The sequence below is a fragment of the Trichoderma aggressivum genome (genome assembly GCF_033847375.1).
Source record: "Trichoderma aggressivum f. europaeum strain CBS 100526 chromosome Unknown scaffold_040, whole genome shotgun sequence".
Lineage (NCBI taxonomy): Eukaryota > Fungi > Ascomycota > Sordariomycetes > Hypocreales > Hypocreaceae > Trichoderma > Trichoderma aggressivum.
Window position 1 is genome coordinate 163,083 of NW_026946406.1, and position 27,269 is coordinate 190,351.

At 51.5% G+C, this 27,269-nt stretch overlaps 12 protein-coding genes across 12 annotated transcripts; 6 read left to right on the forward strand and 6 right to left on the reverse strand.

Moving 5' to 3' along the window:
• Nucleotides 1–260: 260 nt before the first annotated feature.
• On the reverse strand, nucleotides 261–554 carry Triagg1_8313 (uncharacterized protein; the record flags this gene model as incomplete). The annotated part of the gene is made up of 1 exon (XM_062903146.1): nucleotides 261–554. One exon carries the CDS (start codon nucleotides 552–554, stop codon nucleotides 261–263), a length of 294 nt encoding a protein of 97 aa, XP_062752723.1.
• Nucleotides 555–2,014: 1,460 nt separating this feature from the next.
• Nucleotides 2,015–3,071, reverse strand: Triagg1_8314 (uncharacterized protein; the record flags this gene model as incomplete). The annotated part of the gene is made up of 2 exons (XM_062903147.1): nucleotides 2,015–2,635; nucleotides 2,715–3,071. The coding sequence occupies 2 exons, from the start codon at nucleotides 3,069–3,071 to the stop codon at nucleotides 2,015–2,017; spliced, it is 978 nt and encodes a 325-aa protein (XP_062752724.1).
• A 1,022-nt stretch (nucleotides 3,072–4,093) lies between these two features.
• Nucleotides 4,094–4,998, reverse strand: Triagg1_8315 (uncharacterized protein; the record flags this gene model as incomplete). Its single annotated transcript, XM_062903148.1, has 2 exons — nucleotides 4,094–4,633; nucleotides 4,693–4,998. The coding sequence occupies 2 exons, from the start codon at nucleotides 4,996–4,998 to the stop codon at nucleotides 4,094–4,096; spliced, it is 846 nt and encodes a 281-aa protein (XP_062752725.1).
• Nucleotides 4,999–6,012: 1,014 nt separating this feature from the next.
• Triagg1_8316 (uncharacterized protein) lies at nucleotides 6,013–6,674 on the reverse strand (the record flags this gene model as incomplete). The annotated part of the gene is made up of 3 exons (XM_062903149.1): nucleotides 6,013–6,235; nucleotides 6,288–6,502; nucleotides 6,594–6,674. 3 exons carry the CDS (start codon nucleotides 6,672–6,674, stop codon nucleotides 6,013–6,015), a joined length of 519 nt encoding a protein of 172 aa, XP_062752726.1.
• A 557-nt stretch (nucleotides 6,675–7,231) lies between these two features.
• On the forward strand, nucleotides 7,232–7,629 carry Triagg1_8317 (uncharacterized protein; the record flags this gene model as incomplete). Its single annotated transcript, XM_062903150.1, has 2 exons — nucleotides 7,232–7,333; nucleotides 7,420–7,629. 2 exons carry the CDS (start codon nucleotides 7,232–7,234, stop codon nucleotides 7,627–7,629), a joined length of 312 nt encoding a protein of 103 aa, XP_062752727.1.
• A 474-nt stretch (nucleotides 7,630–8,103) lies between these two features.
• On the forward strand, nucleotides 8,104–9,405 carry Triagg1_8318 (uncharacterized protein; the record flags this gene model as incomplete). Its single annotated transcript, XM_062903152.1, has 6 exons — nucleotides 8,104–8,169; nucleotides 8,250–8,471; nucleotides 8,535–8,856; nucleotides 8,912–9,030; nucleotides 9,086–9,263; nucleotides 9,317–9,405. The coding sequence occupies 6 exons, from the start codon at nucleotides 8,104–8,106 to the stop codon at nucleotides 9,403–9,405; spliced, it is 996 nt and encodes a 331-aa protein (XP_062752728.1).
• A 2,018-nt stretch (nucleotides 9,406–11,423) lies between these two features.
• Nucleotides 11,424–12,302, forward strand: Triagg1_8319 (uncharacterized protein; the record flags this gene model as incomplete). The annotated part of the gene is made up of 1 exon (XM_062903153.1): nucleotides 11,424–12,302. One exon carries the CDS (start codon nucleotides 11,424–11,426, stop codon nucleotides 12,300–12,302), a length of 879 nt encoding a protein of 292 aa, XP_062752729.1.
• Nucleotides 12,303–13,243: 941 nt separating this feature from the next.
• Triagg1_8320 (uncharacterized protein) lies at nucleotides 13,244–13,888 on the reverse strand (the record flags this gene model as incomplete). The annotated part of the gene is made up of 1 exon (XM_062903154.1): nucleotides 13,244–13,888. The coding sequence occupies one exon, from the start codon at nucleotides 13,886–13,888 to the stop codon at nucleotides 13,244–13,246; it is 645 nt and encodes a 214-aa protein (XP_062752730.1).
• Nucleotides 13,889–15,216: 1,328 nt separating this feature from the next.
• Nucleotides 15,217–17,418, forward strand: Triagg1_8321 (uncharacterized protein; the record flags this gene model as incomplete). The annotated part of the gene is made up of 1 exon (XM_062903155.1): nucleotides 15,217–17,418. The coding sequence occupies one exon, from the start codon at nucleotides 15,217–15,219 to the stop codon at nucleotides 17,416–17,418; it is 2,202 nt and encodes a 733-aa protein (XP_062752731.1).
• A 4,686-nt stretch (nucleotides 17,419–22,104) lies between these two features.
• Nucleotides 22,105–23,397, forward strand: Triagg1_8322 (uncharacterized protein; the record flags this gene model as incomplete). Its single annotated transcript, XM_062903156.1, has 2 exons — nucleotides 22,105–22,825; nucleotides 22,904–23,397. The coding sequence occupies 2 exons, from the start codon at nucleotides 22,105–22,107 to the stop codon at nucleotides 23,395–23,397; spliced, it is 1,215 nt and encodes a 404-aa protein (XP_062752732.1).
• Nucleotides 23,398–23,969: 572 nt separating this feature from the next.
• Nucleotides 23,970–24,748, reverse strand: Triagg1_8323 (uncharacterized protein; the record flags this gene model as incomplete). The annotated part of the gene is made up of 3 exons (XM_062903157.1): nucleotides 23,970–24,139; nucleotides 24,205–24,322; nucleotides 24,404–24,748. 3 exons carry the CDS (start codon nucleotides 24,746–24,748, stop codon nucleotides 23,970–23,972), a joined length of 633 nt encoding a protein of 210 aa, XP_062752733.1.
• A 1,045-nt stretch (nucleotides 24,749–25,793) lies between these two features.
• Triagg1_8324 (uncharacterized protein) lies at nucleotides 25,794–26,881 on the forward strand (the record flags this gene model as incomplete). The annotated part of the gene is made up of 2 exons (XM_062903158.1): nucleotides 25,794–25,832; nucleotides 25,973–26,881. 2 exons carry the CDS (start codon nucleotides 25,794–25,796, stop codon nucleotides 26,879–26,881), a joined length of 948 nt encoding a protein of 315 aa, XP_062752734.1.
• Between the last annotated feature and the right edge of the window lie 388 nt (nucleotides 26,882–27,269).

Here is a 27,269-nt window from a genome sequence, read left to right on the forward strand (position 1 = left end):
AGGTCTTGCAGGACATTATTGTATTAATCACTAGTATCTATGATGTGTTTTTATATATGGAAGACTTGTACTGCATAAACGTTGTATGGTTCTCTGTTGGTTAATTGCGTCAGAACCCTCGCAGCCAGATGGCTGAAAGAAAGGATCTGAGTTGAAGCTTGGTTTTGTGGTTTCCAGAGGAATCTATTCGACGTTACTAATCATGTAAAACCAGTAATAAATGAAGAGTCTTGTTTCTTGGAAGCTATTCTAAATTCCATTTACTTAGCAGCACCTCCGTTTATCTCTTTCCAACTCTCCCCAAATCCCGCCTCAGTCATCTCAACGGCAAGCTTAGTAGCTTCACGGAAATTCTCCTCTGGCAGCCCAAGTGCTTTATCAGCCAAGCCATATTTAGCCTCGCAGTTGCCATCGCCATTAGGGAAATGTGTACGTGCAAACATGGCCATGCCGAAGCCCTCGATGTTACCGGACCGGAGGATTTGCAGACCTTGCTTATAGTGAGTATCCGTTGGCTTGTAGTTAATCCGCCAGTCGTCATCGGTTGTGCCCATTACCCGGTGTAAACTATTGAGTATATATGTTTAAGAGGTTAGGAAACTAGAGATGTACAGGACCTTATTGCGCCACTGGGAGGTTGTTGGCGACTGATACGTTTCGTCGTCCAGTAGTTCTTTTAGACTGAGGAGGGGTGCTGCAGCCCTGCCGCATTGTTCCCAGGTTGACATGTTCATCCGCGTGTTACCGCTATCATAAAACGTAATTTTTTTTATCCAAGATATCAAAGCCACACCTTGGGCTACCGATGGAGAGAGAAAACTTATATTAAAAGTTGTAAGTCATGTAAATCCAAGACACGCCGGCTTGTTCTACATTGGCAACATTAGCTTCAGCAGTAGGACCGATCATGATGTCCATCATCAATGCTTTATTAGTGAAATCGGGGGCGGATGAGTTTGGCATAACCCACGATACGCCGGCTTTGGCTGCTGCAGTGGTGATTTTTGCTTGTGTGTCTCTAGGGGCTGTTGCAGCGAGAGTGATGAAGAGGAATTATTGGCCTTTGAGCGCGTCGATGAGGGTTTGCTCATTGTCGTAGTTGACGCGGATGATGGCGACGCCTGTAGGAAGGTCACTGTTGCTATTGAAGCGAGTAATAGCAGTGACGTTGTGTTTTCCGGTTTCGAGGAGCTCTGTGGTGATAGGTTCCAGCCTGGGCATTTAGTTGGTGGAATTGTAGTAACATGAAGAGCGAGAGTACTGTAGGACTTACCCCGATGACGGCAACATTTTGAATATAATTAGTAAAGCTTACAGGCTGATCTTTGGCGTATTTAATAGACATGGTGATTAGTTAAACGTGGTTGTAGAATAAAAAGCACTGTCTGATATTGCTACATTGACTTTATATATTCTTCACTACTAAACAGACCGTGATTGTCTTCTTCATATATATTGTTTGACCTTATAAACACTTGCTAACTTTATGCAGGTTTTCTAATTCGATGTCCATTTTCCGACACTTGGAACTGCCAACAGCCTGTCGCATTATTAACTGCTTACAACTTTTTCAAGGTAATCTAGCCAGGCAATGGCAACCACCCGGTTCAAATGCTTATACGATCCACCTAGAATTAATCAAGTAGCTTATTGAAGCATAGACTTTGGTGGCATTCGCAAATCCAGTTGTGCCGACAGCGCGGCACTCGGTCTCGCTCGGATGTCCTAGAAATGCCCTTCTGTTTTCATGACGCTTTTTGACAGACCGAGTGATCAATAGATAGTCAGAAGTGGTAAATGGGCTGAAACTCGCCCAGTTGGGTAATGTAGATAAACATCACTTCTATATTGTGAATAAAACAAAATAAAACAAAACAATGTGCTTCCGTAAAGAAACGACTTGTGCCTCATTAACTTTGGGGTATATCAAACATGATAGGTAATCACAACCAACGCCTTACTACTAAATTCTCCAAAAAAGAAATCACTCTTCCACCGACATCATTCCCCCAACTCACGATTGCGAACCACCAGCCTCGTTTTGCTCCTCAATGTTATTCAGAGCAGGCCCCTTCCCCTTCCCCTTATCCTTGCGCTTATTCCTACTCTCGCCCTCTGTAGGAGCCACATCCCGACTTACAGGCTGCTGAACCGGAGGCGGAGGCTGGATGGGAATCTGCGGAATCGGCTGCCATCCCTGCTGCATCATCTGCGGCTGCGCAATCACATAAATCGGCCGCGAAGCAGCAGAATTCACCCTCGACGTATCCACGCAAGCGCCCACAAACAACGAAAAATGGATCGCGGCAAGGAGATACGTGACAACAGCCACCGCAATAGAAACGCTCCTCTCATGCCGAAACATGTACTCGGCGGCGTCGTCGTCAGTGTCGGTGCATGACCAGACAGTCGTATGCAGAGTAGAGTTCCATTGGTCGCCGCAGTTCTGCGTGCTGAAGTCGACGCCCCAGGAGTCTTGGAACCAGGGGCCGAAGAGGGACGTGAGGACGGTGGCGACGAGGAAGATGATGAGGGAGAGGGCGATGTGGGCGCCGGGATGGATGCCGTCTTTTTGGAACTTGCGGGCGGCGCGGACGATGAGCTCGACGAGACTCCAGAGGACAGCGATGATGCACTATTTTTTTGTTTTGTGAAAGAGGAGGTTAGTTTCTTTTTTGGTTTGTTACGCGGGTTTTTTGAAAGAGAGGGCTTACAGGAGGAGCGGCGGATATGACGACGGTGTAAGCAAAGTAAGTGAAGTTGAGACTGCTAAAGCCCAACCCAATCCCTGTCGCCGCGAGAAGGACAGACAAGACATGCAACACAGTCTTTGTGATTTCCCAGGGTTTCGCCAGGACAGGCTCCAGGTCGTCCCAGGTCGGCTGCGGTCCTGGATAGGGAACGTACGACACTACAGGTGGGTTTGTCGCGGCGTAGACGTACGGCTGGAAACCCGGCTGTTGCTGTTGCTGTTGCATCGCGACGGGAGACACAGCGGGAGGAGGGACCGTCTGCTGCGATTCCTGGTGTTGCGCCTCTGGGGGAGGAGGTTGTTGAGAGGAAGAAGACATTATACGCGACAATTGGAGAAGAACAAGGAGGCGAGGGTATTTCGAAGATGTTGTCGCAAAGAGATTTGTCCAAAGGTTACTATTGTCCCGATTCGAAAAGGCGGAACAATCGAGGTTCGAGGTTCAAAACGTGCGAATGCGTCGACACACGCGCGACAAAGCAACCCAAAAAAACCCCTTCTCAACCAATATACACAAACAAACGTCTATACCCTCAAAAAGGCGAAAAGCGCGAAGAACAAAAAAAAACACCACGCAAAAGCCCTCACCGTGGCATAAAGAGAAGAAAGGAAAGAGGAAAAGACGACAACTCCGTCTCACGACATACATTAGGTCGACTCCTCGTCTGCGAGCTTCCTCACTAGGCCACACACTTCAGCCCTTCCAAAAAACCAAACCGGCATCTCGCTAAAAACACAAAGAGCGAACGAAAAACTGGGCACACTAACTGCCGGTGCGTGTAAAGTAGTTTTAGCTAGAACACACTGCACGCCGTTCATGCGGTAATGGTAACATCTTGTGTAAGACGAACCAGACAAGAACCCCTGTATATACGCAAGTTGTCGTAGTACGCTCAAACATGATTGGTGCGAGCGGCGCTTCTTGAGTGCCTATTGGCTGGTTAAAGTCCAGATGGGCTGATTCGGCCGTTTCCTGTTCTGGAAAGGAGCCAGGGGTAGCTTAATCTTGTCCATGGTCTGAAGGGAGGGTCTGGATGGAGTCGGTTTGCAAGGGTTGTCCCAGGGAATAGGCAGCGAGGCCCCATCGGGCTGAAGAGAAGCATTAAAGTAGTAGATAAAGAAAAGAGTCAGAGTTGAAGACTCATTTCAGTTTCAGGCTGGTTGCCAAGGTATCGTATTCAGTATCATTAGAGAGTTATACGTAGGTAGTCAAAGTTGCGGCCAGCCAAGGCCAACGCTCTTCGTAGAATCATATCGCCAATAAGCCCGAAAAAAACAAAAAGCCCAAACACATGACGTTTCCATCTCTTGTCTCGCTGCTCAAACTAGCTCCTCTTCCCTTCAAGCCGGAGCGTAAAACTCCCTGATCGCGGGCGGCCCCTGAGTAGCGGCAGGAGGCTGCATCTGGACGGCCTCGGTAGAAGCATCGTTCTGCATCGGTTGCCATCCCTGAGTGGCGGCAGGCCAGTTTTGCGGCTGTGCAATCATCATGATGGGGCGTCTGGCGGCGACGTTGCGTCGGTGGGTGTTGATGCAGGCGTCGATGAAGAAGCCAAAGTACAGCCCAAAGATGAGGCAAGTGATGACGGCAGCGCCGAGGACCTTGCCACGGGGATAGGTATCTCTGTATGGATCACAACTGCCACTCACTCTGTGCAGGTTCCCGTTGCTGTCTGAATAGGTATAAGTGCCGCAGTCTTCTTCCTCATCCCGGTAGGGGTTCAGGGCGACGTATGTGCTGAGAATGCCGCCCATGATGCTGGAAAGCATCCAGATGATGAGGCACACGCCAACGTGAGCACCAGGGTGAATACCCTTTTTGAATTTCCGAACAGCCCTCGTAATCACTTCTGCAAGGCTCCATAGCATGGCAATACCGGCCTGTAGCGTGTAAGTCAGGGTTGCTCATGCAAGTTGTGAAATAAAGGGGATAAGCATACAGAAGGGGCTGCAGCAATAGCAGCGCTGATGTTGCCATTCTGCAGGGAAGCCAACGAAAGGCCCAAGCCGATGGCGCCTAGAAGAACGCCAGCAGCATGGAATCCCACTCTCGTAAACGCCGCCGTCCTCGTCTCCTCTGGAAGTGGTAACACGGGTTGCTGGCCTGGGTAGGGTTGGTAATATGGCTGGTATCCAGCGGCAGCCAGCTCCTGAGGAAGAGCATGTGTCGGGGCGGGCACTGCAACAGGAGCTGGAGTGTTTTGGGCCGTCTTTTCGGTGACTTGGGGAGTCTCTTGAGAAGCCATGGCGATTAATATCTCGGGGTTGGCGACAGAATTAGGTGATAAGCTGGCAAAGAGCGACGAAATGGAAGAAGAACAAAGTGCGAGTTGGTGTATAGAAGCGACGCAAATCTCCTCGGACGGGCAAAATCAACTATTCGAGTAAAAGCGCAGTGAAACGAAGGGCGTGTAAAACGAAACGACGGGCTGTAACCAAAAGCGTTACAAAAGCGAGTGTATGTCCCAGACTTGGGCTGCGAGATTTGCGCTGCGAAAACGAACAACAAAGCGAATGACTACGGGAGGAAACAGAAATCAATCACCATCCAAAGAGAGGGCCGGCGCTATTAAATGCAGCGGCACGGCATGGCATGGGCAATGGGGAAATTGGGCCAAGGCCCCCCCATGTGGAAAAAAAAATGCACGATACATGGTGGCGAGGAGGATCCACATCCATGATGCGACTCCTTTGGCCGGCCAAGCGCTGCTACTCGTATTAACCGCAGCTAATATGCTTCTAGTCTGTCCAGCTGTGCGGCTAACGAGGCGGCATCCAGCAATTATGGAGTCTCTCTGCCTTGGGAGTAAAAACAAGAACAAGCCAGTGTCATCAGCCTCCATGGCTCAAGGCAAAACACTGCCCAGGTGAGCAAATCTCCTCCCCGTCGCATGTCAGCCTCGAATCTGGAGTCTGTGCAACGGGGCAGGGCAATGGGAAGCGCCAGTTCGAATACCAAATCCATTTTCAAGGGTCTCGAGACGCTCTTTTAGGCCCCAAGCCTCGTTGGGACATGAAGGAGCGTCTCAAGAACCTGGAAAATGGGTTTGTCGTTCGAGCCGACATTCCCCATTGCCGGACCATCAAAGCATAGCCTCAAAATACATCACTTTATTCATATGCCACTTTGGATCCGGAGCTGCCTGGGAGATATTTAGCACCCGTCACAAGAATATCGAGAATGGCTGGCATACCGGTTATCCTTTGCATCTTATAGCAGTCCAACATTTCTTTAAACGCCATATACTTGGCATCATGCTTTATTCCCGTTGTAACACCACCATGAGGCCCATTATGCCCAGCATTACCGTCTTCAACCATGGGTATTCCGACAGCAGGATGGTGACATAGCCGACAAAAGGTATATATGCAATCACGCTGCCGATGATGTCGGTGCGCTCCAGGTAATCCTGGCCCTTGGCAAAGAGTTCAGTGTCGTCCGCCACGTTGTTGTCTCCCTTTGTAAGAAACTTTGCCTTGTCGCTAGTAGAGGTGTTAGTACACATAGCAATGTCGATGGCAAGGCTTTACCTACCCATGGCCGAATTTCCGCACGACTCGATGGACAATGGGAATATCCTTGTCCTTTACGTTGTAGACAACAATCTCGCCGACCGAAGTTTCGCTAATCAGTTCGCGGTTCCAGAGCAAGAGCAGGTCGCCTCGTTGGAAGGCCGGCTCCATGCTGCCACTGAGAACGACGACGATGGGAGAGGGAGAATCAGAGACGATGGAGAGGCCTTTCCACATCTATTATCCAAGCAGTTAGTTTAGATCCATCCCCCATACCAGAAGGCATATCAGGAGGCATCCGCGACGCATCACAGCAGCAGCAACGCACCATGAATGCCGTGGACAGCACCAGCCCAAAGTTCATGAGCTGGGCGGCGAAATTGCGCGGGTTCTGGAGACCTGCAAACATTGTGGCCTCTCGTATTGCAGTGATTCAGAGTGTCGAGTTCGAGCTGGGAGGAGGAATGGCTGAAATATAAGTTGTGGACAAGCTGGATGTTTATTTATGTCGTGGTCTGATGACAATGCATTGGGACCCAAATCCATCAACGGGCAACGATCTGGACATGGTGGCTCTTTGGAAGCTCCCGAGCCAATCAGGTGCCGTCCCGGGTCGTGGGTCCCACCGATGCTTGGATGCTGATCGGTACGTACCTTTGTGCTGTATTTTGGAGGCTTCGGGGTCCAAGCTTGAGTTGTCAATTCGATCTGCGGGGAGCCAATCTGATGTCATTGACAAGGAAGCCATCGAAAGCTTGTATGTCATCGCTTGTAATCTAAAAGCTACGACGGCTAGTATAAATCGAGGACAGACGTCTTTGGTTCTTCCAGTTGCTCCGAGCACTACAAAGATACCGTCTTCAACAGTGAAACTGAGAATTGAACCAAATTTCATCGCCATCCAAAGCCGCATCATACCAATCCAATTACATACCCTAGAGCCAGACAGATACCACAATTGCAATCATGGAAGGCGGCAACAACAACAACAACAACACCAACCAGCAGCAGCAGGGAGAAGCAGGCCTGATGGGTGCCCATGCGCAGTATATCAAGGGCGTCGGAGAGGTATGGATTCGATCATTGCAAAGCTCTTCTATGTTCGCGCTCCCACCTACATCATCATTTGCTAATCACGATTTTCTCTCTTATAGGCAACCATTGGCAGTATTAGCGGCTCGCAAGCCTGGTCGGCATCAGGCGCGCAGGACAAAGCTGCTGCTCTCGAAGCCCTGAAAAAGGCTGGTGAAAAGAGGGATCCAAACCAGGGTTATGGAAAGGCCGAGCAGTGGGCTGGAAAGTTGACTGGGTGTGAGGGCATGCAGAAGGAGGGCGCGGCAAGTTCGCAGAAGAGGAGCGACTGAAGGGAATGGAAACGACCTACTGCGGAACGTCTGGGACAACCAGTTACGGCATTGCTGAGTGTATAACAGGTAACAATTGTAAAACAAGGAAACCAAATACAATATTAAAAACAATGTGAAGAAGTGAGGCTTCATTTCACTTTCCCTTCCAATGGCTGCTTGAAGACATCGGTGCCCTCGAACCTTCCACGCCAACTATTGCAGCTCTCTTTCCCCAGTCACGAACTGTTGTTTACACGGACTGCCATGTTTACCCCGGATGGACACGATTTTGCAACATTTCTCGCAACAATATTCATCATCTCTCTCTTGTCACGCCGCTGTGACTCTAACCTATCGCATACAGTCTCCTCATATCCACCTCCTCAGCTCCACGACTTGACTAGAACGGAGCTTAATCTCTGAAGTATTATTACGGCAGTACTTTGTTATACTCATCTTCCACTTTGGCTGTTATACTATTTCAGCAAATCAATGGATTCCACGCCTCTACTCGTTGGCAACAACGGCCTCTCAGGCCAAGCCCTTCTACAAGACCACGTGAGTACACGCAGTCTGTTTCTACAGCGCAGCGTCCGTCCATTGCTGTTGGTTCCCTACTAAAGAGTCACCGTGAACAGCCCGTTTTCCTCCGCGCCAGCCATTCTCCGTGGTGCTTCATACCGCAAAACGTGCTCGTCTTCTTCCGTGGCCTCATTCTCGCATATCTCGTCGCCGCCTCCATCTTGGTTTTGAACTACGAAACTACAGACGCCGCGCCGGGTGAAACAAATGCGCGCCTCTTCTTTGACTTTGCCATCATCAGCGGCGCCTTGGTTCTCTTGTACTATATCATCACGTTTGTAGGTCAAACGCACAGCCTCGTCGAGTTGTCACGAATGTCTAACGTGGGTTTGTGATTGCAGTCGTGGACCTTCACCCACTTGTACTATCCGGATCCTGAGGAAATCGATGGGGGCGTTGAATCATGGCTTGTGAGCCTCATGTCTCTGCCCAGAAACCTGGCTAGCCTGCGCCAGCAGTTTTACTTTACTCTGTTTTACATTACTACGGTCGTCTTTTCGTTTATGAACACGGTAATTTACTGGTTCATTACGCGACCGTACGACTTGGAGAACAACGACGGCGGCGGCACTGGGGATGACGATAATGGGAGTGGTGGCGGTAACGGTGACGGTGACGGTGACGGAAATGGGTTTCTCGCAGCACTCGCTCCCAACACGCCATGTAGGGATATCTTCTCATGGCTTTGGTAGAAGGCCCTGCTAACATGACTTTCCAGTCAGCGATATTTTTGGCGAAGGGTGGCTCAAGGCCTTTGCCGTTGTCAACCTGTTCGGGATCACGTCAATCATCCTGGTGTTTGAGATACTCTTCCTCAACAGCATCAGACGCCCCTCGGTGAGTTGGACAATGCGAGTCACCGCTACCAAATGCCAGACTGACGTGCCGCTAGACAATCAGTGCCTACCTCTTCGCCCTCGTCGTCTTTGCCGGCCTCTACCTCGGCTGGGCCTACATTGGACACGCCGCGACTGGCATATACCCCTTCTTCTGGCTTGATCCAGCAGAGGCCGGCTCCCAAGAAGCGGTGACGGCATACGCCATCGGCTTCGTCCTCCTGGCTCCAATTAGTAAGGCCCTATATCTGCCGTCCTTGTGTTGAGACGACTGACAATGGTTGCAGTGTTCATCTTCATGCAGGGCTTCGTTGGCGTGCGAGAGTCGCTCGTTCGACCCCACGTCATCATTCAAGAAGCCCCTCTCGGGGCCTAGATGCGAGAGTCGATGGAAGGGTAATGATGATGCTGTACTAAATGGAGGGGTAATGATGGTGACTCCCTGGATCTGGAGGAATCGGAGGCATCTTGTGGTAGTGTGACACATCCAGGGTCCTGACCGATGGTCGGCGGCAGTGGTTTCGCCCTATGAAAAAGCCTCATTGATGAGCTGTCAGTGTGGGGAGAGCAGCTCTAGAGTATTCTCTTTAACCTAGAACCAATTTTAGAAGTGCTTGCGTTCCTGACTAGAACCAATCCACAACCTTCTGCTGCTGACATGATATGCCGCTTGCATGGGTTCTCCCCTAAGAGCAGGAGATGTCAGTTGAAACAGGCGGTGCAGATGGGCGGTTCTGTACACGTCGACACGCCCATTCGCGCCTGGTCATCTGTTTGGTCACGTCAAGATGGGTGGATGCGTGGCAGCTGGCGTTTGGATCGTTTGGATCGCAGGGGAACGAAACGCTGCCATGGGCGATTCAGGGTGAGGGTGAGGGTGAGGGTGAGGGTGAGGCGATGAGAAGTCGAGGCCGCCAAATCGAACCCCTCCATGGAACACGTCACAGGTACTTTGTCTCTACGGCTTTGGAAGAGGGGTTTGGCGGGACCACGTGGTAGAGGTACCAGCAAGACGCCCGCCCAATGAAGCGCGTGGTATTTCCAAATCAAGGAGGGGAAGTGATTGATGTTTGTAAAAAAATAATGGGAGGGAAAGGGATGGACTCTATTTTTGTGAGAAGTAAAGTAGGAAAAAAAAGAATTTCGAAGCTGGCGGTTTCTTCTCTCCCGCCGGGAATTGAACCCGGGTCTCAAGCGTGACAAGCTTGCATACTGACCACTATACTACGGAAGAAGTTAAACAACCTGATGGCTGCTGTAGGAAGTGTGGGTCGCTTCGATGGGAGGGCGAGTTGCTATTTGGCTATATTTGGGCTCTGTAAGTGGATGACTCTTCTCTTTTTTGTGAGGATGAGGCCGTAGGGGACAGTGTGTAACGATGACAATGGATGGAAAAGTAAGGAGAAAGAGGAGTGACTCGGGGCAACAAATCACCGAGTCCCCCCAGTGTAAAGTAATGTGACCTGTTTAATCTCAACATGATGTTGTAATGCCTTGTCTGTCTAGGTACGGTACTGTATGAGTGAAAAGAGAGAGAGAGACATTTCCTGATTCGGTGGCTCAGGTCGGGCGTGCTCTTGTTCACGACTCGAACACTTGTTTCCCACTGATTTGGCTCGCCGTGTTATTCAGCTGCTCCGGATCCCCGATTGGTGGCGAGCAGCACTGCACTTATCTCTCCCATCCCTCCTCTGCTGTAACGAGTACTGTACAGTAGGTATCTAGTACTGTATTCATCCGTGAGGGGCGATAGATAGGTAGACTCGTCCAGTCATCTGCCCAGCCCTGCCAATTGGATGATGTCGTCCTGCATGGCACAGCACAGCACAGCACAGCACCAGCACACGCCCCCCATCCCCCGCCCTGGAGGTGGCGGCAACCCGCGCGGCGGTAGCTTTGCCTCGGCCGCCCAAGTACTGGGTACCTGTCCTGACGCTGGCTGCCGCCGTGGCTGAGACAGCAATTCCGGCTGCGAGATTCACGGTCAATCGGTACCTGGCGGCGGCCATCAGAGGTACAAAAGGTGGAGCCGTGCCCGTCCCGTCCGCTGCTATTCTGCTTCTTCTTCTCCTCCCCCACACGCAAGCCAAATAGGGTCGCAAAGCTCTCGCGAAAGGGTCACTTTCTTGGTTATAAGAAGGTGGTCGTCTCGCGCCCGGACCCCGACAATCTTTTTTCCCTTCATTGTGCGTCACTCATTCATTCATTCATTCGTCATTCACAACATTCATCCTGGGAAATCCCTCCGCTCATTCCTTTATTCGTCGCTCTCTTACGTCAATCTATATGCCAGTCTTCTGCAGACTGTGAGAGTCAAAGCGTCTTATGCATAGCCAATACACCTCCCACAAAGACACCTCCTTCTTTAGTCAGGTCAAGTTTATACCCGCCAAGATGTTCAAGCGCGCATTCCGGTCTCAGGATCAACACCTGAACCTGAACCAGAACCAGAACCGCGTGGACAAGGCTCAAAGACTAAAGAAGCCGAGCTCCGCCAAGGAGCATGTCAAGGCAAAGGTGTCTAAGCTGCAGAGCTCCATCATAGAGCACGAAGCGGCACCTGCTCAACCCATCAACATCACGCCCTCGCCCATTGTCACCCTTACCATTGGCCGCGAGGGACGTCTGTTTGCGGCACACGAGGATGTCCTCAGCCAGTCGCGCTTTTTCGAGGCGGCCTGCAGCAAGGACTCGTCTGATGCCATGAACAAGAGAATCTCCCTTCCTGATGAGGAGCCCGAGATCTTCTCGGCCGTGCTCGAGTATCTCTACAAGGGAGACTACTACCCACGCCTGGTCCACAACAGGCACCGTAACTCCTGGGAGCTCGAGGACCGCATGAGGACTCCTCAGAAGCCACCACCAACCCCTGACAACGGCACGGGCTCCGATGCCGCCGTCTATCTCTCCAGCGTGGGGGCCGAGATCCTGCGTGACACCGTCATCTACTGTGCCGCCGACAGGTACGGCCTCGAGGAGCTGAAGCGTCTGGCGCTGCGCAAGCAAGGGCTGCATGCCGGCATCGACGTCGGCACCATCCTGCGGTCTGCCCAGTACGCTTATGCCAACACGCCTGATTCGGACAGCCGCCTCCGTGCGCACTACCTTGCTCTGATCATCCGCTGCCGCAAGACGTTCAAGCGCAGCGGCACTATGCAAGCTGAGATGGAGGCCGGCGGCAGCAAGCTGTTCTTCGACTTGTTCGTTGCCATGTGCAACCACTTGGACGACGTCATCGACGTCACTAATAACCGTTCGCCCAAGACTGTATAAACGGGGGCACGACGTTGAAAGAACAACTTTGGCTTTTCGGCACGGGCTGAGTACATACAACAGCCGTTGGAAAGCGGAGGATGAAAAAAAAAAACAAATTAAAAAAAAAAACTCAACATGGTAAATCGGATCGATATAAGCTCGGGCAGGCATTTGGTTGCTTTTGCATTGCTTTTCTTCTTCTTTTACCGCTTTTTGGTTGTCTGATGTTCTGATGAGTGCAAATTTACGGGAGTCTCATCATTGCTTCATCTACGGGCCGCAATCTTTTTTTGTATACGGACTGCTTGCATTGAGTGTGTTTTATACATGTTCTTGGCTTTATTCCAAGTCTCGGTACTCCACTCTGCTTTCATTCTACGGCGCTAGATCGCGTCCTTGGTGTTTTTCTTGCCAAGTTTTCGGGATTTTTTGATAAAATCTACAGCACCATGAGAAAAGATGGGGGAAAATTGACAGCCCCGGGAGGCTTTTTCAGAACGGGATTTTGCTTGGTTCGCTTCGGCATTACGGGTTTCTATTTGGGCTTTGGACACAATTTACGAAATGGATAAAATGGGAAGATTTCAATTACCTGGACAAGGCATTTGCTTTACGGATCGAGTATTGTTACATCTCGGACAAGGTTGGAAATCGGAGCGTGCTTCTGGCTTTTGCTCCCAACTTTTCTTTTTTTACCCTTTTTTAACGAAGACATGAGAAACGCTGCACAGCCCTGGGGGCGCAACGCGGGCCAAAAAAAAAGAGAAAATATTCTACAGGGTCGCTAGCGGTCCTCCCTGACATGAGTTCCGCGTCAGGGTCGAGGTTAATGAGACAATTTCGCACCTCACATGCTTTGTTCCTTGCCAACGTGAATGTCCATGTTTCTGATTTGAGAAGCTGTGAAATCACGCTCAGTGTGTATAAACTTGCCACATGCAGACGACTGACAATACAATCTATGCAGAATCCCACTTGACTTGGAAATCTTGAAACTTGGCCTCCAAGCTATCCGTCGTATCCTTGGCCGGTCTCGCGATCAAAGCACCAATCTCAAGCTCCCAGCCCTGGCCACCATTATCTCCATAAGGCCAGTTGATCTCTCTCATCGGAACCTTTTCATCGCCATCGACGCGATACACCCACAAGCACGAACCATCATGAGCGTCCAGCCTCTCGACCAGAATGGTCACGGCCTTGCCTCCCGCCTGGATCTCCTCGGCGGAAGCGGCGTTGGCGACGCTCCAGTCGGCCCAGTTGTCGCAGCAGACGGTGGACAGGCGCGGCTGGCCGTTGAAGTGCTCGACGCCGGCTTTGATCCACTTGCGGGGGAGGGAGGGCTTGGTGAAGACGAGGACGATGCCGGCTTGGTCGAATTGGTGGGTGTAGGTTGCTGTGAAGGTGATGGAGGCGGATTTGAACTGGGGGAAGGGGTTTTTGGAGAGGGATTTGTAGGGGGCTGGACGGAGAGAGGTTCGGTTAGTTGTGTTTGTATTATGGACATGCGGGTGGAGAGTGTTACCGGTGAAGACGTCGTGAGAAGGGGGTTTCTTCCAGACGTCTGTGTCGGCTGGGGCAGAAAAGGTAAAAGTAGAATCGGCCATGGTGATGGTTGTCACGTTGAATTTGATGATATGAGATACAGTGATGAGCAAGCTGGAGTTACAGAGGATTTGGTGTGTAGGGGTAGAGAGAGAGACTAGGAACGGATGGTTTGTGAGCTTTTATAACACGAGCTGATGGAGATGCCTCACATCTCTGCCCCTCTGTGCCGTGTCCACAGCTCTTAAAACCGGGGTAACAGGTAGTAAGATCAGGCCAGATGCCAGAGAACTATTTCACCGGCTTATACTGCTATTTTCTTGACAAATACTCCGCAACTCTCATTGTCGCTTTTTAACATTTAGATCGTTTTTTAGCTTCCGGGGCAAGGCCTCGTTGCTCAGCGATCGGGGAAATGTCAAAGGTGGGGGAAGATGGAGTTAGGCATCACATTTGGACGGGGAATGTCGGGGGACGGAATCCTTCCAACTATCCAGACGCCACTTTGTAATTTCGTCTTTTTGGTAATGTTCTTGTTATTTGAGTACTTACATGGACACAGCCACAGCAAAGAGGATGCTCAACCCGGCAAAAACCGCAGATCCAGTGACGCATGCGGGACGGAGGGCGCGAGATGGGAGTCGCAGCGACGACCAGATTATATGCGGATTCAGCCGATAATTAAGCGGTCGGACCGACAGAACTTGAGCAAAGAGTCAAAGTTTTGCCTTGGGCTGAGAATATTTCGCCTTTGGACTCTGCAACGAGCCCTCGACTGCGATTCTGCGCAACAAAAACCGTGCAGGCTGTTGTATTGTACTCTCTCATATCCCGAATCACATTGTGCACGACCTTTTGCCATCTCGAAAAAAAAACTTTGAGGCTTCGAGATTCGAACCGGCGGCTGCCTCGAACCCAAGGCCACTGCCGTGACTGGAAGCTCTGTTGGGCAAAACCGAACTTGCACATTTTTTCGTGCCTCTTCCCCACTCGGCCACTCTAATCCCGCCATAATCAGTTTCGGGCCAGCGCCCCGCCCAACTTTTTTTCTTCTTCATTTTCTTCTGCCCACCAGAGCGCGACAGACGGATTTTTATCATCATCGGGATTCACGACGCAGCAATATTTTTTTGGGGCCTCGGATTTGCTTTGCATCGCTTGCGCTCATGACCTTTGAGAAACGAACGAGACGATAGACAGGTTCCTTTGAGAATCGGATTTGCGCGGAGGAGGGAAGAAGAGCAACTTCTGCTGTTGTGGACCGGAATTTTTTCTGTTTATCGGTACTCACTACTCACTTACAACTTTTGTCGCGACTCATCATCCATCACCTCATCGACACATTGCTTTATATCCAGACACGGCTATCAGCAGCATAGCGGTAGCCGCCATGTCGTTCCTCACACCAGCGCCGGCAAAACGGCCAGCAGGCCTGGGCCTGGGCAGCGGCCCTTCAAAACCTCGCTTTGCTAGACCAAATCCCGTCCGGGCCCTCCGCGAGCGTGAAGAACGCCGTCATGCGGCCCAAGCAGCAGCACGCCTTTCGTCAACACAGAGGCCGGGCGTCGTCACGCCGGCCCATCAGCAGTGCGCCAACAAGGCCTGTCCGAAGCCCAATGTCGTCGACGGAACTTGCCAGACTTGTGGTCGTGTCGCTGATGATAGCAACATTGTGTCCGAAGTGCAGTTCGGCGAGACGTCGTCCGGTGCTGCCATGGTGCAGGGAACCTTTGTCGGTGCTGACCAGGCTGGTGTTAGAGGCATGGGACCTGCTTTTAGGAGAGTGGGTGGCAGCGAAGACAGGGAGAAGAGCATCCGGGAGGCGCGAGGCCTCATGCAAGGTTATGCCCAGCAGCTCAACATCAGCGATAGTCTTGTCACTGCAGGCACGCAGGTCTTCAAGCTTGCATCTAGCGCAAACTTCATCCAGGGACGCACGTTGGCCAGTGTTGCGGCCGTGTGCCTCTATGCTGCTTGCCGTGCTGAGCCGCCTTGCAAAGTTATGCTCATCGATCTGGCCGATTTGGTCCAGCTCAATGTGTTCAAGCTGGGACGAATCTTCAAGAAGCTGAACGAAGTGGTGCCGATTGGAACCGATGGACTGATCCCCGTATACCCCGAAGATCTCATCTGGAGATTTGCCACAAAGATGGAGTTTCACCAAGACACAGCCAAGGTCGCCGAGGATGCAGTTCGACTGGTCAAGCGAATGAGTAGGGATTGGATGGTCATGGGCCGTCGGCCCTCTGGCATTTGCGGCGCCTGTCTGCTCATGGCTGCACGCATGCACAACTTTCGACGAACCATTCGGGAAGTCGTTTACATCGTCAAGGTTACAAACCACACTATCCAGAACCGACTACAAGAGTTCAATAACACCGAATCAAGTCGCATGTCGGTAGAGGACTTTTTGAAACAAGATTTCCTGGAGAGTTCGCATGATCCTCCCTCCTTTTATCGAAAATCGGATGAATTCAGGAAGAAGGCGGAAGAAAAATCGCGAAAACGCAAGCGCGGGATTACGGGCGAAGATCCTGAACAGCCTATACCAGAACATGCGCCACTCAAGCGACATGTAGAAGGAGGAGCAGATCTATCCAAGGCGCCTGAAGTCAACTATCGCCGAGATGCTGATGGATTCATCATCCCGCCTTTGCCATCACAGATTCCTCAAGGAACCATCAATCTGAACCCTTCAAAGAATGAAAACGAAGACGAAGTTGAAGGCCTGGAGGGTCTTGCCGAAGAATTTGGAGATGCATTAGAGGAAGAAATCGGTGACCAAGAATCTGGCGGCCGGGCCAAAGGCAAGCGGCCCAAGCCTCAGCTTCCGATCAACGAAGAATGGGAGCAGGATGAGCAAGAGCTTGAAGGCGTCATTGAAGAGATTTTCAACGACCCTCTTACTTATGAACACGCCCTTGCATATTCCAATGCCGAACAGCGAGCTCGAATTCACTCCCTCTGGGCTCGTCAACAGCAACCGCAAAAGGAGGTGTCCATGGCAGCCGATGTCACCGAAGATGAATTTGCCGATGACCCCGAGGTCATCAACTGTCTACTTTCACCAGAAGAAGCACGCATCAAGGAGATTATCTGGGTGAACCAGAACAAGGATTGGCTCAGGAAGCACCAAGAAAAGGTGTTTCGCCGGAAAATGGAGGCGGAGCGGCCCAAGCAGACTCGCAAGAGGAGAAAGCGTGCCAGGATGGGAGAGGGCCAAACCAGCCCTGCCAGCTCTGCTGCCGAAGCCGCCATCGGCGTGGCCAAAGACCGAGCGTGGTCTAAGAGGATCAACTACGATGCCATCCGCAGCATTTTCGACATACCAAATGCCGGACTTGGATCTGCGGCAACCAGCCGGAAAACTAGCATTGCTGGCAGTACCTTTGGTGCCGACGATGACGCTAGCGAGGCACCCGATGAGAGTGTCGCTGGGGATGATGTCCAGGAGCATGGGGAGGAGGAAGACTACGAGGAGCCGGAAGAGTTTGGTGAGGGTGAGGAGTTTGGAGGGGGTGGTGAATACGAGGGAGGGTATGATGAGGATGATCCCGACATGGACAATGAATATGGGCTGGAGGATGATTAAGAAACATGCATTGAGATGGCAAGATGGATCTCTTTGGAGGATCAATCTTGGACGATCAACATTTGGAGGATCAATTTCTTGAAGGATCAGCGGCTATTTGAAGGCATTTAGCGTTTAGATTTGACCACGCTTGTTCGCAGTCATTTTTGGTGGACAAGTATATATACACCATTTGTGAGAGGCAGTTGGCATGGCTGGGATTGATGGATTCGGGGACGGGAACATGTGTCTCCATCTTGACGTGGTACAGACCTGTCCTTGCCTAGTAATAGCACAATATTTTGTCATGACCATCGTCCCATTCTTGGTATACTGTCAGGTACTATTACCAAACTAGCTAATCACCACAACACTCACACAAATGTCGTCATTCAAGCTGAATCTTTTCACATCTAGGTTCTCTCATCATATGTCCCCATGCAGGTAAAAAGACACAGAAGCTTCCAGAACAGTAGCTAAGAAGAGGGATGTTTCCGAAAATGGTAGTTCTTTGGAGAAAAGACTGCTTTGCTTGTTGGTTCTCGAGCTAATCTTAACAAGAGGGTGTGTAGTCTGCAGGTTTTGGGAGTACTATGCAGCTCTAAGACTTGGAGGGACGGATATGATGTGAGGCATGGTTACGGGTACCCTGGAATAATGGAGCGTTTGGGGAGAAGGACGCTTTGTAGCTCTCTGGTTCTTATGGCCTATACGTAGGTATTCTTGACATTATCATTACGAAGCAAAATGAACCAAGGAGAGAGTGGATTAGGCTGAAGTATAAGAGTGAAGTTCATGTCTTGAGACTAACGGGGTTTGTTGACCGAGCCATGGTTGTGAATGATCGGAATGATATGTACAGAGACCGTATTTAATATAGACAATATTTTGCGCTCGTCCAGTAGAGAGAAAACGTGTCATGATGTAATGGATAGCGACCGAGAAGAGGTATCATGAGATGGTATTCATCGAGGAGGTGAAAATGGCCAAGGTACGAGAGATGCCAGGTACAGTGAACCCAGCGCTCGCAAGAATTATCCGTATTAAGAAAGCACATCGCAATGATACCCTAGAGGCTGGACATTGCTACATGCCGGATTCTTAGTTGGGAGCGGGAAGCAAAGTAAAGGCCGTAATGGATCTTAGAATGCAACACCCTTTGCAGTAGTTGCGTAGCACTCGATGCAACCTACCCTATAATTGAAGCAAAATTTTCATGTAATTTGGATATCTTTTCCATCACTGATTTGGATCATGATATTAGTTGACTTATGAATGAGTCAATGTGTCTGTTATCTTGTAGATTCCACAATCAACCAGTGGTGAAGGTTGTTAAAGTAACTTCACAAGGATGAAGAGGGGCCGTACTTGATACAATGATATTGCAAGCAACGATTCGCTGCAATTGAGAACACGACAGCTTGTGAATGCTGTGGGAGTAATCCCATGATGCACGTCCGCGGAGTTGGAACAATAGCTTAGTAACTTGGTATGCCCCAGTTGACCCCATGGCTTGTTTACTCTTGAAACATTTTCACATTCCGTATCCGTACATTGAGCCGTCACGCTCTCCTCGGGCATGATTGACACCAAAGCTTTCCTCTTTGGCGTCGATTGCTTTAGCGCGTAGATCGAAAGGCGCGTGCTACGCCTCGAGGTGGAACGAATTCGGGTACCTTTGCGTCGAGGATGAGATTCATCTAGCCTCGCAGTAGGTTGCCTTGTTTGCAACTAGTTGTAACTCCGCCAGCATGTACTGTACTGTATAGCGCTTCTGGATATCCTGATTGTGATGTAGTAGCCGTGGCTTCACTTCATGGAGCCTTGTTTGTCGTCTTCTGCCGCCACGGCATTGAGCACTCACGCTCTTATCGCCGACTCGTATTTCTCTCCTCATGCTGAGTGACGCCCAAAGGTCAGCCGGGTGCGTTGCTTCATATTGCCTGGTAAGTCCTGATCTGACATTACGCCGGGTGAGAGTCCGCTTTGTGCCACCGAGCAGCTCGGTCATCTTCCATCCAGCAAATGCCTGTGATAGTTGACGATTGCATCATTGGCCGTGACAAGCGCGGCAGTCTGAAATAAGGTCCATCACATGCGATCTAAGTCGTCGGGATGACTAGCACCCTCCTTGTCCTTTTTCTGGGTCTCGCGGGGGAAGGGTGGGATGGGGCTGAAGAGATACGAAGGACAAAGAGCAGAGAAGCTGAAGTAAATGCAATGACAAGCGGCCGCAGGAGAGGGCCTTTGTCAGTTGCCTCCCGTTTTGGGAGGTCGGTAAGGATGTCTATTGGCTCTCGAGGCCGGCGTCGATGAAACGAACGTTGATAGCAGCCCGAAGCCCAGGGCCTTTTGACACTGCCACCTGCACCGTTGGGAATGATCGTCTCTGTATTGAAACGCGAGCTGAGCGCAGGTAGTTGATGCCTCATGAGCCACCTTGGCCACCTTCCAGAGCGGTCTTGGTCTCCGAGTGGCGTCGCCTGGACAGGGACCGGGGTCAGGGCCCGACAAAGGACGACACCAGGACTGAAGCAGATTGGCGGCATGGGGGTTTGGCTCGATGCTGCGTGTTTAAGCTTGCCAAGCTGTCTGCATCGAGTGCCTCCTCACACACACACACACACACAGGCACAGCATGTAGGCCAAGACCTGCCGGTCGCATTCTGCTCGTCTGCCGGCATTTTGGCACATTTTCTTGGCGATGCGTGTGACGGGATCGGCTGTCGGCTTGGACGGTCTGGGCAGCTGGAGATATTTTCCGCCAGGGCAGCATAGCGGGCTTCTGGAAGCTACTGAAGCCGTGATGATGTCGTGTGTGGTGTTTTGTACAGAAGAGAAGAAATACCTACCGTATCTGCATTGGCAGGTTGCAAGACAGAGTGACGCCAGAACTCTCGGACCAAGTCCTATCGCTGCCATCACGTGCCGTGGGCGATATGTGCAAACCAACCTCCCTCATCACCCGTATTGCAGCGTAGGTAGCGTAGCGTTGCATTCACGACAAGACAAAAAATTCACCTCGTGCAACTTCCGGACCACGGCAGCCTCCTGCTTCGGCCGGTTCCGCCTTGCCTCGCTGCTCCGAGGGCGTAATTACTCGTGTAGGCATAAGAGGCCGCCATTGCAACCGCTAATCATGGCCGTGACGCCCAGCAGCGATCCCCCTCGAGATTCCAGCACCCCGTCGTCTCCATGCCGAATACCCGGCCGCAGACAAGGGCCCGGAGCCTTCAAGAGCCAACGGCGAGCCTTGGGGCGGATTCTGGCCCCTGTCCGGCAGCTCCCAAGGGCGCCGCTGGGCCTTTTGGTTGGACATGCCGCTCTGGGCTTGAGCTGGCTGTAACGAACTTCTGCGTGGCCGGAGGAGATTGCGGATGGCGATTCTGCCACAAGTTCCCACCCCTGACTGCCGGATGCCAAGTCGATGCCCATGGCCCGTAGTGCCAGAGCCAAGGCCTGAGGCAGGTCAAGCGACCCCCCCGGATCGGAGCCTCCAGCAGATTGGCCTGCTATTTTCCGGTCACCGGCCGTCTCTGATTGATGGGTTCGCGGTTTAACATTAACCAAGGGATTAAACTTAATGGGGTTTCTTGGCGGTTGATCCCCTGGCCGATTCCGCTAGTGCCTTGCCTTGCTTTGTTTTTGTATGTACGGACCACGGGACAGATCCGAGGCACGGCATGGCACGTCTTGGCTGGCTTGGCTCAATGTTGACGGGAGTTGCGCCATGAGAACTGCTGCGTGTGTGTTTGCGGCTGGATGGGTGACTGATGGGTGACTGAGCAGCAGTCCGCTGGCAGTGGGAATCAGCGGAACATCGTTGCAACATGGCTCGGGCAGGTCGGCTTAGCCTCGTCGTCTGTCTCCGGACCAACTTCATCGCAGCAAAGACCGCGGCGCAGCATTTCCGCCGAAGTCGCGTCGGCCCGCTTCGCTACCAGGCTCAAGTCATCTCACGAAGCACGGACTGCGGTTCGAGTGTCAGGCAGGCGCTTGATAGAGATCGGCATCGGGGAGTCCTCGTTTCAAGGGCCCTTCTCCATCGTTAAAGCCGCACAGACAACAGTCATCCCGGATTGGACGGAGCGCCTATGGTGGCGAGGACTATTGTTAAAGCACCATCTGTACTACCTAGTATCCCCCCCTCTGGAGACCGCCTTGGAGCACCGGTCCCCGAACCAGCAGTTGTGGCCATGAACTAATCCTCTGGACTTCTATCTTGGGATCAAGGACGATACGGGATCGACAAAGGTTCCAGCGTCTCCATTGAAGCAATGCAGAAAAGGCAATACGCTCTCTGGGCTAAACGACTAGGCGCCCTCTCCACACCCGGACGTGAGAGTTTGATTCGCCCACAGCCTGGTGACTGCGAGCTATCAGCTATCAAAGCTGGATGCTGATGTCGATTCCACCATCTTGGCTCCTCTCCCCATCACCATCCCCCCAGCAAGTGTGTGAATACCCAGGATGATGGCGCAAAATGACCTTCCCAAACCATGCTCTTGAAGCCGTCAACAAGGCCTTTGGAGCTGGGCAACTCCAATATCTTTGGCCTCAAAGATAGGTTGGCACGCGAGCCTGGATGGATATAAAGTCGTCCATCTTCCCTCGATCTGGTGTTGAAGTTTTTGTCTCATCAGCCTTCAAGATAACCAGCCTAGTCTACTCCTGAGCAGCTTTCTCTGAAAAAAGCCATCCTTCAAAATGCAGACCTTCGGTGCTTTCCTCGTTTCCTTCCTCGCCGCTAGCGGCATGGCTGCGGCTCTCCCCACTGAGGGACAGAAGACCGCTTCCATCGAGGTCACTTACAACAAGAACTACGTTGCCCACGGTCCTACCGCCCTCTTCAAGGCCAAGAGAAAGTACGGCGCTCCCATCAGCGACAACCTCCGCGCTGCCGTCGCTGCCAGGCACTCCCTCACCAAGCGCCAGACTGGCTCTGCCAATACCAACCCCAGCGACAGCGCCGATGACGAGTACATCACCAACGTCTCCATTGGTACTCCCGCTCAGGTCCTCCCCCTGGACTTTGACACCGGTTCCTCCGACCTGTGGGTCTTCAGCTCCGAGACCCCCAAGTCTTCCGCCTCCGGACACGTTACCTACAGCCCTTCCAAGTCTTCCACTGCCAAGAAGCTGTCCGGCTCTACCTGGTCCATCTCCTACGGTGACCGCAGCAGCTCCAGCGGTGACGTCTACACCGATGTTGTCAGCATTGGCGGCTTCAGCGTCAAGACTCAGGCCGTTGAGTCTGCCACCAAGGTTTCCACCCAGTTCGTCCAGGACACCGTCATCTCCGGTCTCGTCGGTCTCGGCTTCGACATTGGCAACACTGTCCAGCCCCGCGCCCAGAAGACCTGGTTCTCCAACGCTGCCAACAGCCTGGCTGAGCCCCTTTTCACTGCCGATCTGAGGCACCAGGAGAGTAAGTAACAAAACCTTCTGTTCCCTTTCTTCTATCCTTTTTATGACATCAGTAAACTGAAATGAGGCGAACGAATAGCCGGAAGCTACAACTTTGGCTTCATCGACACTTCTCTCGCCAAGGGCACCATTGGATACACTCCCGCCGACGGCAGCGAGGGTTACTGGGGCTTCACTGCCTCCGGTTACTCCGTTGGCGGTGCCAAGCTGGGCCGCAGCTCCATCACCGGTATTGCCGACACTGGCACCACCCTGCTACTCCTCCCCGACAGCGTTGTTGACGCCTACTACAACAACGTCGAGTCTGCCGAGTACGATGACTCCCAGGAAGGTGTCGTCTTCGACTGCGACGAGGACCTCCCCTCCTTCTCCTTCGGTGTTGGTGGCCAGACCATCACCATCTCCGGCGACCTGCTGAACCTCACCCCCATCGAGGAGGGCAGCTCCACCTGCTTCGGTGGTCTCCAGAGCAGCTCTGACATTGGCATCAACATCTTTGGTGATGTCGCCCTCAAGGCGGCCCTGGTCGTCTTTGACCTCGGCAACGAGCGTCTCGGCTTCGCTCAGAAATAAGCGAATGATGGGAATGGGATGTTTTTTCTTTTTCTTTTATGAAGGGTATGATTTGAAGGGATGAAGTGAAAGCAACAAAAAATGGGGGAGACTATATATGGCTCTCATGATTTGTAAATACGACATGATGTTGTATATAGCCTTGGGAATTTTAGCACATAGCGAAGCAAACAGAAATTATATTCAACTGGGAAATTTTGAGCTCATGTTTGAGTGAAGCGGATTGTTGCTTAGTCGTCTTTATACCTCTAGGTTGACGGAGAGCTCAGCGACGGCGATACTTCTCGTAGCAATTCAAGCATGAAAATCAAGACTTGAAAGATTCTTGAACTTGTTTAGCGATTAAAGTTGCCATGTAAATAAGGCTGGTATCAATGCTCGGGCCCCTCGACGACCCCCTTCTTCCACCATCTATACACCGGGTAGTCGCATCGAAACAGACCGATGCACGACGCCTTCACCAACCAGCAAAATATCCTTGTCCAACTCCTCGAAAAAAAATTAAAGTAACAATCAAACGCCCAGTAATGCGAATTGCGTCTTTATAAACCCCTTGCTTAATCCTCAAATAGTCACCAGCCCAGGACGTTGAACCAGCTCTTGCGGGGATCCTCGACGGCGCCGTCGAAGACCTTTTGGCGGACGGCTTCGCTCTCGGGGTTCTTGTACTGGGCGAAGAAGCGGTCCTGAGTGGCTGAGTGCGTCTTGAGCTGCGAGCGAACGTTGAGCGCGACGGCAGAGACTGGAGTTGAGTATTAGTGGATTGACGAGGGAGTTGGTTGAGTGAAGTCTTGGTGGATGACTTACCGACGCCGACGGCGATGACGGCTGGGAAAGCTCTGGCGAGGGGGCCTGGGGCGGCGACGGGGATTCTGGCTGGTTGAGTGACCATTTCGGCGGTTTGTGTTGTGTTAGACGGTGAAGTCTAGATGTGTATGTATTGTATTGTGTTGTATGTATAAGTTGCAGCTTGGTGATGGCTGAGCTGGTGTAAGTGAAGAAACACTAGAGATGGCGGAAGATGTTTTGCTTTTGTATATGTATATGTAGTCGATGTGGACTGCAGTGCATCCGAGATTGAATTCTCTCCATCGCAGCCGTCGATAACATTTGCAAAATTGGCCTTGCCTGCTTCTCCCGAGCGTGGTGTCTCGTTTCCGCGATGTTGTCTGTTGATAGTCCGAGAAGTGGTGTGTTGCGCCGGAGCGGTGGTGTGATTTTGGTTGTCCAAAGTAGTGAGCATCTGCTCACTTCTCACCCCCCCCAAAACGGGCTTCAACGGCTGCCGAATTCGCTTTTGGGCTTTGCACAGCCTAAAATCCTTGCGCGTAAGGCTTTGCTGTGAGCCCATATTCGGACGGGATCTGGCTGCTCTCTCTCTCTCGATTGGTTCGTGCTGTGAAGATGCCTTGGAAGGGGGTGGCCGAATTGGGGCAGATTGGAATCTTGTGTGCTGCAGGGTTTCTGGCTGTCGAACGATTCTTACCCGATGTGCGGCGAAGTGGTCATACAGCCAGTAAGCATTGAATTTTATTCGTCGGTTTTGGCATGGAGCGCTGCGTTGATTGCGGCTGAAATGAACCGGATTCTTGGGCAGATGAAATGGTAGGTTGAAAACAGGCAAGGCATCTTTCGCGTCACAGTCAGTGTACTTGGATCGATGCAAGCAGGGATATTTGCCGAAAATAGATTGACTTGAATGATCAACGACGTAATGAAAGGGGAGCGAAGGCCAAGTATTTGATCACGCCATGTTTTGAATCCTTTTGATTGTTGGTGTTGAAATTGCAATTGACCCGGTCAGGAGATTTTCGGAGCCTCCCGGCGCACACAGTTGACGAAATGACTTCTTCTATAGCCGCCAGCATTCAAGGCCCGGCCTTTTTACGATTCGGTGCAAGTTTCCTAGACATGTGCTTGTAATTCAAGACTTGTTCTTACATCTACGACAGTTGGTGCAACTCTAGCCACCAATCCCGCCGATTTTCTATCAACAACTTTCATCTCCATCTCGACGCGCATCTACAACATATGCAGCTCAAACAATCAACCTGAAACATGAGAACTCGAATGCGCCGTGCTTGCGCGATCTCGTCTGTCAAGGCCATCATCTTCAACAGGCTCCAACACTCCCAGCGGGCTCCCTCCGCATCATGAACGCCCGACTGAATCGTCACTCTCCGGGTGCCTCTACTGTACATATTTTGGGGCATTTTACGGCTTCAGATCTGGTAGATAGTGGGACGGAGGGTATTTTCAAAACCTGGAGCTTGTTGTCCTTCTAACACGGCAATAAGAAGAAGCGGCCCAAGTCATTTCTTGCTCTACGGAATATGTCCCTTCAAAATAGTTCTTGCAGTTGATTCAACTGTTTTGCTGAGCAACCAGAACAACCAATGAGCTCTGTGGCACTGAATAAGAAGCCCCGAGTGGCAGTATGTTGGCAGTGTCAAGTATGTTGGCGATGACTACCTGAACACGGTCAAAGCGGAGCTGGATATCAACGTGAGCATTTGAAACTATAGACTCTCTACTTAGTCTTTCATACAACTCATGCACAAATGATTTGTTTTAGTTTCTTCAATCGTCCAACCGGCGACGGCTTCTAGAGGAGCTCCCTCGCTTCATCGCCCGGTCGGGCCCAATAGACGCTCTCATCTGCACCCTCGATACACCCTCCTTGAAGCCTCTCAATGAGGAGCTGCTCTCCGCTCTTACTCCCCACTGCCGCCTCATTGCCTCTGTATGGGCGGGCTACGACGAGTTCGACGTCTCATGGATGACGAGCCAAGGCATTTGGTTCTGCAACACTGTCGATGCCGTGGCCGAAGCAACGGCCGACATGGCCATCTTTTTGACGCTGGCCGTGATGAGAAACACGCATGTTGCGGACAAGAGAGTTCGGGCAGGGCTATGGTATAACGGTATTGTGCCAACAAAAGATCCGACGGGGATGACGCTTGGAATCGTGGGCATGGGGAGCATTGGCGGGTATCTGTCCGTCAAAGCGAAGACGTTTAACATGAAAGTCAACTACTACAACCGGACGAGGCCGAGCGCCGAAATTGAAGAGGCATGCCATGCCGAATACTGCTCTTCCCTAGAGGAATTGCTCTCCCAAGCAGATGTCGCATCGATCAATTGCCCCCTTGCGCCGGCAACACGGAATCTCATTTCGCATGCCGGATTCAAGATGATGAAGGACGGTGTCTTTCTCATCAACACGGCGCGAGGGCCCATTGTCGATCAAGAGGCGCTGATTGAGGCTTTGGAAAGCGGCAAAGTCGAACGGGCGGGACTAGACGTGTTCAGCAATGAGCCCAACATCAACCCGTACTTTAGGACGAGCGACAAGGTGGTGTTGCAGTCGCATATGGGAGGCTGGACGGAGGAGGCGATCCGGAGGGCGGAGAAGGAGTGTTTTGAGAATGTGTTGCGGTGGAAGAGGGAGGGAAGGCCAGTTGCGCCGGTGAATCAAGTATGAAGAAGAGGGATTGAGAGTAATGATGGATACATGTATACCGTGTTGTGGGATATAGAAAGCTGTCGTGAGGTTCAATACAATACAGAAACCTCGTCTGTCACTTGAAGCTGCATGTCTATTGTGGTGTCATCTTACAAGTCTCTCATGTGAGCACGACCTCGATTCCCGACATTATTTGACCGCATATGAATCATTTTGTTTGCAGTTTGATACCATATAGTCTAATCATTACCAAGCCTCTTATCTTCTAATCCAAAGCACACAAACAGAGAAAACAGGATCGACCCTGGCTAAAGCTAACGTTATAAACCCATGTCACCCCCCTGGACAAGCTTGATTCCACCCGGGACCTTGATTCCACCTATGCTAACCCCTTCTCGCCCTGTTG